Genomic DNA, 14269 nt, shown 5'->3' on the forward strand with positions numbered 1-14269 from the left:
AACCGTTCAGTGTGTCGAAAGTGACTGTGTTCAATCAGGGACACACTACTGCCCTCTGCTGGTCACTATCAAGACCACAGCTGAGTTTACTGTCCTCATGATCATAACACTAACACCGTTTACTTTTGTCAGCACAGTCTTGGTGATTTAAATGCACAATCTGAAGATGGTTATCCTTAACAAGTCCTCTCCAAATGCTAGTTTGCTGCAGGTGAGAGTTGAAGAGAAGAAGCGTTAAAATAAAAGCCAGCTGTCTGTTCAGTATTCAGATTCAGCTAGAAATAATACACCGTACTGAAGCTGTTGCATGTAAATAAAGCACATTACATAACACTTGGTGTTTGCAGATAAAATAATGTTCCTAAAATAAAAGATGGCATAAATGTACTTTTAAAGAGAGACTGTGTGTTTCTGAACACCTAATCACACACATTTCAGAATGAAGTACCTTTTAAATCCAGGAGGTGGCTCGGTGTTTAGCACTGTTGCCTCACAGCAGTGCTCTGGGTGCTTCGGTTTCCCCCACAGTCCAAACACATGTGCTATAGGGGAATTGAATAAACTAAATTTGCGTGTGCGTGCGTGCATGCGTGTGTGTGTGTGCGTGTGTGTGTGTGTGTGTGTGTGTGAGTGTGTATAGGTGTTTCTCAGTACTCGGCTGGAAGGGCATCCGCTGTGTAAAACATAAACTGGATTAGTTGGCGGTTCATTCCGCTGTGGCGACCCCTGATAAACAAGGGACTAAGCTGAAGGAAAATGAATGAATTTAAATACACAACATCAACATTTCAGTAGAAATAAACATGAAGGTATATTGTAACTAATTATAAATGTCTTAGTTAATTTAGCAGTAACTTTAAAAACATTGCAAAGGCAGTAAAATAATTATGGAAATACAAATAAAGATGTATTTAAGTGCTTAAAAAGCACTCAAAACTATATAATAATAATAATAATAATAATAATAAATGTAACTGATTATAATTAAGTAATGTCCAATACATTCTATTCAATTTGCATGTACTTTACTGTTTTAAAGTATATAATTTGTGTAATAACACGTGTAGTTTTAGCATTTTAAAGGTGTACATACTTTAACACTGTACTTCTCTTCTCAGGGGTGTTTTAGGCTCATGCTACTAATAAAATTACAGGATTTGAGTCTGTAACCTTCCACTAAATGTGTATTAAATCAACCTAATTCAGTATTTATCAATAAAAAGGGTTCATTTCAGAATTAAGTGGTGACTTTCAGGGTTTTGGGTGGCTATCAGTACACTCCTGAACCTTTTTTTTTTCAAATGTTTTAATCTTATTTGTTTTATTCTAAAACCCTTGTTTTCATCCTCATATATATATATACATACTTGATTCTGTTATTGATTTGATCTTTCAGCTTGCATGATTCTCCTCACGCCTTCACCTGTCCATCTTCACTCTTGAAATGAAAGCTTCTCTTCTGACATTGATGATTTCATAAAGCAAAGTTCACACTGTACGGTTCTCGACTGTAAAACTGTATCCATAAATTAGCAGTTTTCAGTATTTTGTGATTGGTGTTTTTATTTCCCCCTGTTTATTTCTGCTGTTGAATTGCATAATGTGATCTTGATCTTCTTTCCAACACATTTTAACCTGGAAAAGTCTGAAAAAGTGACTTTAATTGTCATGTGTAATAGTCTGCAGTGCTATATTGTCTGTGTTGGTGTTGTATATTACGCTACAGAAACCTTGTAGTAAACTGCAGCACATTTTCTGCTATTTTCCACTCTTATTTCTCTAGATATTCTTTCACATACATTATATTATTTCACACCACTAAAATGTCAATAAAAGTCACTGTGTTAAATAAAGCTGAATTATCATCATCAGATGTGGTGAGCAGAGATCAACATCCCATAATGCAATTGACCACCGCTAATAAACACATGTGAATCACTAAATACAGAAACGGTGTATTAAGATATTAAGATTTGTTTACAGTGTACTATGGTATAATCGAGGAGGAAGCTTTATTTTGAACAGTCCCTTTCCCTTTTCCATCTGTTTATTCTCCATGTGTTGTCCATCATCATTTCTGCTCTTCTTCATCTGTTCTTGATCTGTTTTCTGTCCTCCTCCACTCTCAGACAGAGAATCCAATTTACAAGAGCCCCATTAATAAATTCCAGAACCCAAACTATGGACGTAAAGCTGCGGCTCTATGAGTTTGTACATCTGTCCTCTTTCTGCATGGCCTTTCTTCTGTTTCTGTGTGTGTGTGTTTGCGTGGGTGTGCATGTGTGTGCGTGTATGATTTTGTGTGTGTGTGTGATTGTGGATGTGTGCGTGCCTGTGTGAGTGCAAGTGTGCGTATGCGTGTGTGTGTGTGCGTGCGCGTGTGTGTGTGTGTGTGGATGTGTGCGTGCCTATGTGAGTGCAAGTGTGCGTGTGTGCGTGCGTGTGCGTGTGTGTGTGTGTGTGTGTGAGATTGTGGATGTGTGCGTGCCTGTGTGAGTGCAAGTGTGTGTGTGATTGTGCGTGTGTGTGTGTGTGTGTGTGTGTTTGTGGATGTGTGCGTGCCTGTGTGAGTGCGTGTGTGTGTGTGATTGTGTGTGATTGTGCGTGCGTGTGCGTGTGTGTGTATGTGTGTGTGTACATGCATGCGTGTGCGTGCCTGTGTGAGCGTGAGTGTGTGTGTGAGCTTGTGTGTGATTGTATGTGTTTGTGTGTGTGTGTGTGTGTGCATGCCTGCCTGTGTGAGCACGAGTGTCCATGAGTGTGTATGTGAGTGAGTGGTGTGTGACTGTGCGTGCACGCTTGGGTGTGTGAGTGCGTGTTCACGTGTGTTTGCATGTGTGTGATTGTGTGTTCACGTGTGTGCGTGCATGTGTGTGTGTGTGTTACTGAACCTGTCATTCTTCAATCATTTCCAGTTTTCAATCTTAATTTTTTTCCAATTTGTCAGCAAGACATGTTGAATAATCTAGACTCTAGTAACATGTTGTATCTTCACTTACTCTTGCATATTAATTAGTACAGGTCAGAATGAGTGTGTTGTTCAACCTTTACATGAATATGTGTGTTACACTGAATATAAATGATGCATTATTACACGCTTTTTTGGACATTTTTAACAAAACTCATTTGAAAATATAATAATGGTGTCTAGACAGTTGAAGACAAAGTTATTGATCCTCCTGTATAATTTAAATTCTTCCCATATTTCCCAAATACTGTTTAACGGGGAGCAGATTTCTTCAACACATTTCTAATCATAATAGTGTTAATAACTCATCTCTAATAACTGATTTCTTTTCTCTTTGTCATGATGACAGCACATAATATTAGACTAGATATTCTTCAAGACACTTCTATACAGCTTAAAGTGACATTTAAAGGCTTTACTAGGGTAATTAGGGTAAAGTTAGGGTAATTAGGCAAGTCATTGTATAACAGTGGTTTGTTCTGGAGACAATCCAACACTAATATTGCTGAAGGGGATAATAATAGTTTAAAACAATTAAGAAACTACTTTTATTCTAGCCAAAATAAAAGAAATAAGACTTTCTCCAGAAGAAGAAATATTATAGGAAATACTGTGAGAAATTCTTGAATCTGTTCAACATCATTTGGGAAATATCTGAAAAAAATTTACAGGAGGGTGAATAGTTTTGACTGTATGTCCATGGTTTAAGTATTAGTTAAAAATTCCTATTCAACTACAGCATGAGCATCTGACGGTGCTGCGCAATATTTAATCAGCGTTTGACTTCATATTTTGAAATAGTAATTTTTCTATAATATTTTTGATATGCTTAATATTTCTGAAAATCACTGTTCACCACAAAATAAATCAAGTTATCTGCATGTGTTGGTGTTTTCGGTGTCATTGCACTCGAGTGTGTTGGATTTAATGATGTTTTGAGATTGAATTATCTTTCTTATGTTACACTTTTGGTTTGTCTGGCAGGGAGAAAACCCCATCTACAAGAGCGCCGTCACAACTGTGATCAACCCCAAATACGAAGGCAAATAATGGCCACCAGAATCACTCACCAGGATGTTTGGCAAGGGATGAGTGTGGGGGATTTCCTCCCGTTTGCTTTATCTTTTCATTCTTTTAGCTCAGTATTGCAGTTTAAGGAAGTTGTATTTCATGAAGGACTGTCCGCCTCTCATCCCTTGCAAACCTGTACAGTCTGTATAGTCTTATAACTTTCATTGGTTTTTCCTCTTTTAAACCCTGTGTACATTCACACATTTTCTCAATTTAAAACCGAAAGATATTTGTGCCTTTGCATAAAGCTTTATTGGAAAGGGATCTTTTCAGCCCAGACTTATTGGAAATACATGCCTACATTTTTACCAAATATGAAATACGTTGCTCCGGGTACATTTCGCTGTACGTTTCAGAAGACAAATCCACTAGAGGGCACTGTCTAGATTTTTGCAAATCTGAAATACATTACTTTTAATGCCACAATAAAGTTACGTTATTTCTAGATTTCTAGCACATTACTGACATGAACTCAACCAATAGCAGATGGAGAGAAAAGTGCACTGCGACCACATAGCTTTAGCTTGATTTTACATTAAAATAATGCTTTATTCGTCAATAATATGTCTCTCAATTCAGAACCGACTGATATTTGTGCCTTTGCATAAAGCTTTATGAGTTTCATTTAATGTGAAGGTGATCCTTTCAGCTCAGACTTGATTGGAAATATGTGCACAATATAAAATACGTTGCTCCGGGTACATTTTGCTGTACATTTCAGATGGAAAATCCACTAGAGGGCGCTGTCTACCCTTTTACAAATCTGAAATACTTTACTTTTAAGGCCACAATATAGTTCGATTTCATTCTTAGTTTGAGTGCAAAAATAAGTTTGTGACTTTATAATGATTTCTAGGAAATTACTGACCTGAACCCAACCAATAGTGTTTTTAAAAGCAGATGGAAGAGAAAAGTGCACTGCGACCACATACTTTTACCTTAATTTTTACATTAAAATAATGCTTTATTCTTCAATAATGTCTCTCAATCGACAGATAAAATGAGTGCAAAATATGAAATACATTGCTCCCATTACATTTTGCTGTACGTTTCAGATGGAAAATCCACTAGAGGGCGCTGTCTACCTTTTGCAAATCTGAAATACTTTACTTATAAGGCCACAATATAGTTCGATTTCATTCTTAGTTTGAGTGCAAAAATAAGTTTGTGACTTTATACTGATTTATAGCACATTACTGACCTGAACCCAACCAATAGTGTTTTCAAAAGCAGATGAAAGAGAAACGTGCACTGCGTCCACATACTTTTACCTTAATTTTTACATTAAAATAATGCTTTATTCTTCAATATTATGTTTCTCAACCGGCAGATAAAATGAGTGCAAAATATTAAATATATTGCTCCAATTACATTTTGCTGTACGTTTCAGATGACAAATCCACTAGAGGGCGCTGTCTACCCTTTTACGAATCTGAAATGCATTACTTATAAGGCCACAATATAGTTTTTTGTTTATAGTTTGAATGTAAAAATAAGTTTAAGTAACGTTATACTGATTTATAGCACATTACTGACCTGAACTCAACCAATAGTGTTTTCAAAAGCAGATGGAAGAGAAAAGTGCACTGCGACCACATAGCTTTACCTTGATTTTACATTAAAAATGATGCTTTATTCTTCAATAATGTCTCTCAATCGACAGATAAAATGAGTGCAAAATATGTAATATATTGCTCAGATTACGTTTCGCTGTGGACAAAAGCATCTGCTAAATGAAAATGTAAAATTAATGTGAAAAGGCTGAGTAACCTTATGATTTATAGAAAATTACTGACCTGAACCCAACCAGTAGTGTTTTTCAAAAGCAGATGGAAGATAAAAGTGTGCTAATCACAGTTTTACCTTGATTTCACCTCAGAATAATGTTTTATTCATCAATAATATGTCCCTGTAAATCCTATTTAGCGTGAAAAGGAAGAAACGCTGTTATCATATCGCCCTCTAGTGTTCATTTTACCTAGTATATATGAAGTAGATTTTTATGGTTTCCTGAAGGATGTGTTTCCAATGATCCTGTGTTGAATCCTTTATTATTACCCAAAAAAATAATAATATAAGCTCATCAAATGCAATTTTAAGCCATCGTGTAGATCTTTGTTTTTATTCTGTCCTGCTTTATCAGTCAAATGTTGCTGTATGTGTTTTTCTGAGCTGATGAATGTTTGGTTTGAGCATCTATGCATACTGGTTTACCCTCAGATCTCGCATTTCATGCCAAAAAAAGCCTTGTTTTTTTAGACGGTGCAAAACAAATAAGTATTTCTCTCTTATTGTTGCTCTTAGAAGATCATCTCGTGGTCATTATGTGTATTTTACATGTTATGAAGGATTATATGTTGAGTTATTATGTGGCTCTTGATGAGTACAAGTGTAAATCCTGTCATTTTGTTTACCATTAAGTGTAAAGTAATCCAAATATCCTTTTAGTCTTGTTAGAAAGGAGTATGATTGTTGACCATTACAACTAAAGGAGGACAAAATTAAGTTGTAATTTGCATATTTCGAGTCAGATGAAGCTACAAAATGCCTTTTTGAGGGTTGTAATCTGGAAAAAATGAAGAATTCAAGTGTAATTTTGTTGAACTGTTTATATAATTTACTCAATGGTACATCAGCCCTTTATCTTTACTTATTTTAATAATAATAATAAGTGAGTGCTGCTCACTTTTTCACAGATTTTGGTTCACGAAGTATTTCATCCATTCATTTTCTGTTCGACTTTGAAATATTGTTTGTTGTGATCTAAATATATACACATACTGAAGTATTTTGATGATATAATAAGATTCAATTGCAGCGCTTCATGGAAGTGGGCGGAGCTTAAGTTCTAATGCGACTGATTGGTGGACTTGCACGCACAGCATCATGGGTAATGTAGTTTTTTCACCTCAAATTCTACTATTGAACACAGTGTTAATTATTTTAAGAATAAATTGAATTCATGTGTACAGATGAGTATGTAAAATCGACCAAGAACTAATTAATGGTTTCCTTATGGAGAAAATGAATGGAGGATTAGCTTCAGGAACCAGACTCTTGTGCTCTATTGAACATACGAGCAGATTCAGGCATTTAAAACCCGAATCACTCACAAAATATGATCAATGATAAGATTACCTGCCCCAACACCTAATGTATTAGCTTGAGGATGTTTAAGTGCCTTTTCTTCTCAATATTGCAGTTTTTGAATTTATTTATTAAAACAAAATCTAAATAACTGGTGTTATGTCTCCTTCACACTGTAGTGGTAGACACCCAACAAAGATCAAGATGCATACTATATATGGATGATAAATGGACGGATGGATGGATGGATGGATAGAAATGTGGATGGATGGATGGATGGATGGATAGAAATGTAGATAGATAGATGGATGGATGGATAGACAGAAGTAGTTTAATGGACGGACTGAAGGATAGATAGATAGATAGATAGATAGATAGATAGATAGATAGATAGATAGATAGATAGATAGATAGATAGAACGCTTAACAGTTAGATGGATGGATAGAAAGATTTTTTTCCCCATTAAATGCATGTTAATTAACATACCTGCAACCTCAGGCTCTCACAATTATATAAGTATGTTTGAATACATGTAATTAACATTTAAATAAACACAGACGTATACGAATTTCATGTATGAAATATTATATTCTAGGAAGTATCAATATAGCAAAGTAAGCGGTGCATATGGGCTATATATCTACAGTCTTTAGCCATTCTGAGAGTGCATCAACAGGCGTGGACCAACAGAGGGCAGCAGCGGATAACCAATACAGGTAAAGTCTAGATGGGATACAGCTCACATCAAGATAACATCATTTTGTGACCCTGTACAACAATCATTCATATTTTTGCATTGCTGTTAGGGTGGGGGTAGGCGTTAATAAAATACTATTTAATGGGTAATATTTAATTAATAGTGTGAATAATTGTCGGTATAATTTTTACTGTTTTTACATGCCTGTAATGGCTGGGTTTAGAGATGGGGTAGATATTCACTTCACACATATGAAAACTAGCAGACATTAGACGGGGGAAAATACATTTGAGCTGGGAAGGTATTTTGTTTTTACTTCGATTATTTTTGGGTAAGCAATCTCTGATTTGTAGTTAAACTCATTAAAGTAAATGCGGACTTTTAATTTTAAGTCATCCAACTCAAGCGCTTCCGGTAAGCTGTGGTTTTAGATATGTTACGCCAGGTTTAAGATATGTTTAAAAATCACAGATCCTCCGTGCCTGATGGAGATATTATATACAGGAGGTCTCAGACCGTACAAGAAGCCCTGCATTAATGTACATTGCGTCATGTCTTTATAATATGGACAATTATTTTACCACAGCATTTTCAGCGCTCGCCTGCTCTTCATGATGGTGCTTGCTTTTAAACCAAATGAAAACTCGAGTGTGTTTTAATTACACCATCGATGCTGTAAAAGGAACCGTGTGAAGTTGAAAATAATCACTTAAACCTTTCACCTGAAGTTTATCTGTAGCTAAAAAACACTGGCTGTGCATAAAGCCCAGAGATAGCTCTTTTGAAAGCATGTTGGTGTTAATGTTTGAGCTGTGAGGCATCAAACTCGATTCCTGGAGGGCTGCAGCTCTAATTAAACACACCTGATCCAGTTAATCAAGGTATTCACGACTACCAGGTGTGATTTGGAGCTAATGTGGGCCTCCAGGAGTTGAGTTTGAGATCACGGCTTTAAGGTAAGCAAATTCATGATTACAAGACTCTGGGTCAGTTCTTCTGACAACAAAACTCTTCAGCTCTAACACGAGTAAAGGCCTACCACCAACCCCAAGCAAATTTATCTATTGATAGAGTCTAACTTAAGTATATTTAAGTCTTGAAAGCAGTTCTGGTTCAGTGTTAACTTAAACAAATAGAGTTTCTAGAAGCTGATGTCCATTATATTCAGCTTTGTCATTTTTATATTATATTTCTCTCTGCTGGTCTAATCTAGGGCTGACTGTAAAATATCACTCCAGTTTGAAATCAAACCATGCTGCAACAATATTTATGTTGTTGAATAGATTTAATTCGTAACTTATTTTAGTTGACATTAGGAAATGTACGCACAAAACATAGAAAATTAAATTAGTCATGGTGTCCTGTACAGCTAGACAAGCAGCTGAAAGTGGAGTTTAATAATTATGGAAAAAGAGTAGCTTTCATTAGGTGGTTACTATTATTTGCTTTTGTAGTTATAAATGAACAACAATAGTTAACTTAAATTACAGTTTAAATACGTTTTCTATTAAATATCTATTATTGAATGTAAGGAAATTACAGAATTTTTTTTATAGTGGCATATTTAAGATATTATATTTAATTTTGAAAACATGCAATGAATTTACACAAGTTAATTTTTTTAGGTTTCAAACTTAAACCAAATTTGCACAGTTTTGCTCTGACGCTAATCCAACACAGCTGATTCAAATAAAAGCGCTCATAAGTAGTCTTGAACACTTTAATTAGTTTGGGCAGTGTTTGATTAGGGTTAGAGCAAAATTGGGTAGAGAAATTGAGTTTGTAACCTGTGCATTACAATTAAATAAGCTTAAACAATTGTGATCATCCTGGATTGCTCACACCAGCCATATTGAAGCAGCAGTCACAGCCAATCTGGAAAAGGGATCAGATGAATGTTAATTTTTCCTGGTCAATTTACTCTGATTTTGTAACAGTGAAGATAAGTCGTAAAAAAATAAAATAAAAGGTTGACAGTTTTCAATCTGTATTGGTAAACATCCTCCAGTGCATTGTGAGAAGTTCACAGCATGATCATGGAGATGGTGTTCTGCTAAAACTGGAGAATTAATTGCCAAATATTTGACCTAATAAATTTGCAGCTTTTTCGGTCTCAAAACAACAATTTTATATTTACCCTTGTTAATTGGAATCGAGAACCAAGTATTGGGGGAAAAGAGCTGCAGATTAATTTGGCATCTCAAATCTTGCTCAATTACATGCAGGTCAACTCTGGACTCAATTGTATTGGCTTCCACGGATTTGTCTTGGTTACTTTACCAGCCAAGTCCATGTACAGCAGTTCCAGAGCCTCATCCACCGTAACCATTAAATTGGAAACACATTTAAAACGGTGCACAAATCTTTAACTTGGCTTTCATTTACACTTCTCCCCTCAGTGTTATTGAGGAGATGTGGTAACGTTAACCATCTATTGAAGTCACCTAGTTAGTACAACATTAGCATGCGTTCAAATGTTCGTCACTGCTGCTTATTACAATTAAACAAGTACAGCAATAGTTAATCCTTTGAGCATGAATTGTCCACACAAGCCATTTGGAATCAGCCCTCACAGCAAATCTGGAAAAGGGATCAGAAAATAAATGTTAATTGTGCTGGTCAATTTACGGTCCTCATTTGTTACATTGAAGATTAGAAGTAAAAAAATAAATAAATAAAATTTTATATATATAATAAATAAAGGGGTTTACATAGTCATATTTACCTTTTTATTAAATGAAATTGAGTATCAAGTATTGTGGAAAAGAGCTGCCGATTAAAGCATCTCAGGTCTTGTTCCATTACATGTAATGGTCAAAGGATAATTGTATTGGTTTCCACCGGATGTCCTGATGACTTGAACTGCCAAGTCCAGTTCCAGCTGTTCCAGAGGTTAATCCACCTGAACACGGAATTGGAAGGACATTTAGCAAAAATAATATTATATATACATTCTCACCTCATTGTCGTTTTGTGGAGATGTGGTTAGGTTGACCATCTATTCAAGTCACCTTGTGAATACAACATAAGCAGCAGTGAAAACATTTGAACACAAAAGGCTTCTTATTACAGCAGTTAAAGACAAGCAATAGTGATCCCTTTTGTGGACGGATTGCCCACACAAGCCATGTGGAACCAGCACTTGCATGTAATCTGGAAGAGGGATCAGATAAAATAGCGTTAATTCTACTGGTCAATACGTGGTCCTCATTTTGGAAGTGAAAACAAAGTTATCCAAAAGCACAACAGCATGCAGGTTTACAAAGGCATACCAGATTGATGGAGAAGTGTTGGAAGTGATGTCCAAATCTGTATCAGTCGACATCCTCCAGTGCATTTGAGAAGTTGATTATGAAGCAGGTGTTCTGCTAATACTGAAGAATGGAGAAAACTGGCAAGTATTAGACCTAATAAAAATACCAAATACATTTGCAGCTTTTTCAGTCTCAAAGAAACAACTTGATATTTACTTTAATAAAATTGAGAACCAGGTGTTGAAGAACAGAAGCTGCAGATTAATTAGGTGTCTCAGGTCTTGCTCAGTTAAATGTAACAGTCAACAAAGGACACAAATGTCCATAAGTTCCAGAGGCTCATCAGTCTTTAACATTAAATTTAAGACATTAAAACATTTATGAGTTTAAAACCCATGCAGAAATCTTTATATTTCTACTTCTCACCTCAGTGTTGTCTTGAGATGCAGAAAAGCTGACCATATTGAAGTGGCCTTGTTAATGCAACATAACCTGCAGTGACAAACTAACATTTGAATTGAAAGAATAGGTCCATTTAAACCTAACTAGATTCAAACTTATCAAGAATTTCACTTCACAGCATTTCCATTAGTCCTCTCCTAAAGCTTGAGCATCTACACACTACAGTCCCTCTGTCATCCTTTAAGGAACAGCACCTGAACATGCATGCACTGTAGTCAGCTCCTCCAGCAAGTGCAGTCCTGCAAAAGACAGTGCTCTCTCCATCTCCTCATTTTATAACTGAGCTATTTAATTGATTAATTGATTACAGTGGAGTTGAAAGGATTTAGCCTGATTGTGTTGCCTAATTACAATTATAACATCATGATCCACACTTGCATATTGTTTGCAGGCATTGTTTGTAAAGAATAACAATTTAATATTGTTTTTTTGGAATATATAGCCAATGTTTAATCTTGTGCCAATAATATGGCATAAATTTAATGTCATATATTATTTATTTTAAATATTTCAAATGTAAAATATGCTAATGTATCAATAAGTTAGACACTGTTCAACTAAAATAGTAAGTAAAATGTATTATTGCTGTGCGCTAAAACATTATTACAGATTTCGAAAGGCTTGTTTGTATAGGCAGATTTATGATGCATAAACATGAACAGATCTTTCATTTGAGTGTGATTATTTTATTATGTTGCAGTAGAGCAAGGCATTTGAATGTAGCGCTAATGCATTTGTCCCTTTTCTGTTTCCGTATTTACAGTTGTAGTTTGGTGTATTTGCGTTTACAGGCGCTATGAGCACGTTGCCAAATCTGTAGTTTTTCCACGGAGTTCCAACGTACGTTGAATCATTGGTTGGCCGCATTTTTTAAGCAAACCTGGCAATCCAGTCAGCAAACACACGCGCTGTCATTTATGACGCTCATTAAGTGCAAACGCTGGTTTGCCGCGCCAAATTCCAAAAATGAAAAGAAAGCAATATGGCGGCACCAAAAGTTGTTTGTTAACCCAAAACAAGAATACCCACTGTGTGATTAGCAGCCTATGGCAAGCTAACAGCATTAAACAATGGACAAACATATAAATGGGGCATTAAAAATGAAAAACTACCCCAAATACACAGTTCTGTCAGTTCAGTGTGTGTCTTCTGTGTCAACTAGTAGGAATGAACTGATGTCAAAGATGAGACAGCACCATGTCGTAAAACAGACTGTCAGGACTAAACACCATGGACACCGTGACTGAATTTGCTGAAAAAAGGCCCTGATGAAGAATACAGCTAAATGAGTGAGTAGCTTTGGGCCGCTGCGGCTGTACTGTTTATGTTTGGATGCTGTTAGTTTATTACAGACGTTGGCCGTTTGAGGTAAATTTGGTTGTATATTCGTCCAGTGACAACTTGTGATGCGCCTTATATTGTTTAGTGTGGTACGTTGAATATTCAGACTGAAATTACATGTATGGCTTCAAAACAACATTAGCATTATTCAGTGTTGTACTTTAATGCTGCTAACAGGAGTTCACCATTCAGAATTTGCAGTGAATACTTTTCTGAAATGATATTATTAAGGAGACAGTTAGGACATGGTCAATATGGCGGCACCAAAAGTTGTTTGCTAACCCAAAACAAGAAGACCAACTGTGTGATTAGCAGTCTATGGCTAGCTAACAGCATTAAACAATGGACAAACATAAAAGTGGGCATTAATAATGAAAAACTACCCCAATAATCAGTTTTTTAATGTGTGTGTGTGTGTGTGTGTGTGTGTGTCAACTAGTAGGAATGAACTGATGTCAAAGATGAGCAAAACAGACTGTCAGGACTAAACACCATGGACACTGTGACTGAATTTGCTGAAAAAAGGCGCTGAAGAAGAAGAATACAGCTAAATGAGTGAGTAGTTTTGGGCCGCTGCGCCTGTACTGTTCATGTTTGGATGCAGTTGGTTTATTATTGACAACAAGGTAAATTTGGTTGTATATTCGTCCAGTGACAACTTGTGCCATGCTCCCTATATTGTTTACTGTGGTACTTTGAATATTCAGACTGAAATTACATGTATGGCTTCGAAACAACATTAGCACTCAGTGTTGTACTTTAATGCTGCTAACGGGATTTCACCATTCAGAATTTGCAGTGAATACTTTTCTGAAATGATATTATTAAGGAGACAGTCAGGATATGTGAATTTAAAACTTTACCTCAGTCATTGGTGGGCTTTTTTTTAACAGTTCCTTTCTGGTTTTGATACACAACAGTGAATGTCCCTTTGGTGGAGCTAAGGGTTTGGGGGCCTCACAATGTTTTATTTTTTGCATATTGTCCCAGTAGCTACTGCTTGACTACACAACTGTGGTAAGTTATCATGGTTATCAATAGGGCTGCACAATATCAAAGTCCCTTTAAGGCGTGTAATTTCACTCGGTGGCCATCTTTGAAATGCTTTTCAGGCAGTATGCTCAGGTATTCTGTTTGAATGGGGAAACATCAAATTCTCCAAAACTATTAGCCAAGCTTTCAATTAAATGACATATTTGGAACCACCAATACAATTAAACAACAGCGGTCTCATAAGTTTAGTTTCTAAACGTCCAAATCAAACAAAATCGGCATATTTTCTGGTTGCCCGAGCTAATGCACATGCACACTCAAAAGGAATGCGATCACGACACCAACCTCATTTATGGCCGTTCGACACATAATCATCCTCTAGATAATGATCATCA

At 36.0% G+C, this 14269-nt stretch overlaps 1 protein-coding gene across 2 annotated transcripts in view; it reads left to right on the top strand.

The window, feature by feature from the left end:
• itgb1a (integrin, beta 1a) overlaps positions 1-7277 on the top strand; it is a 48235-nt gene extending 40958 nt beyond the window's left edge. Inside the window, exons 16-17 of one of the 2 annotated variants that reach the window (XM_056450192.1) lie at positions 2130-2207; positions 3953-7277. In XM_056450192.1, coding sequence (XP_056306167.1) covers positions 2130-2207 — 78 coding nt within the window. In that variant the 3' untranslated portion in view covers positions 3953-7277. The remainder of the gene's footprint in view (positions 1-2129; positions 2208-3952) is intronic. The other variant, XM_056450193.1, reaches the window with a different exon arrangement.
• The last annotated feature ends 6992 nt before the right edge of the window (positions 7278-14269 follow it).

The sequence above is a fragment of the Danio aesculapii genome, chromosome 24 (genome assembly GCF_903798145.1).
Source record: "Danio aesculapii chromosome 24, fDanAes4.1, whole genome shotgun sequence".
In the NCBI taxonomy this organism is placed as follows: domain Eukaryota; kingdom Metazoa; phylum Chordata; class Actinopteri; order Cypriniformes; family Danionidae; genus Danio; species Danio aesculapii.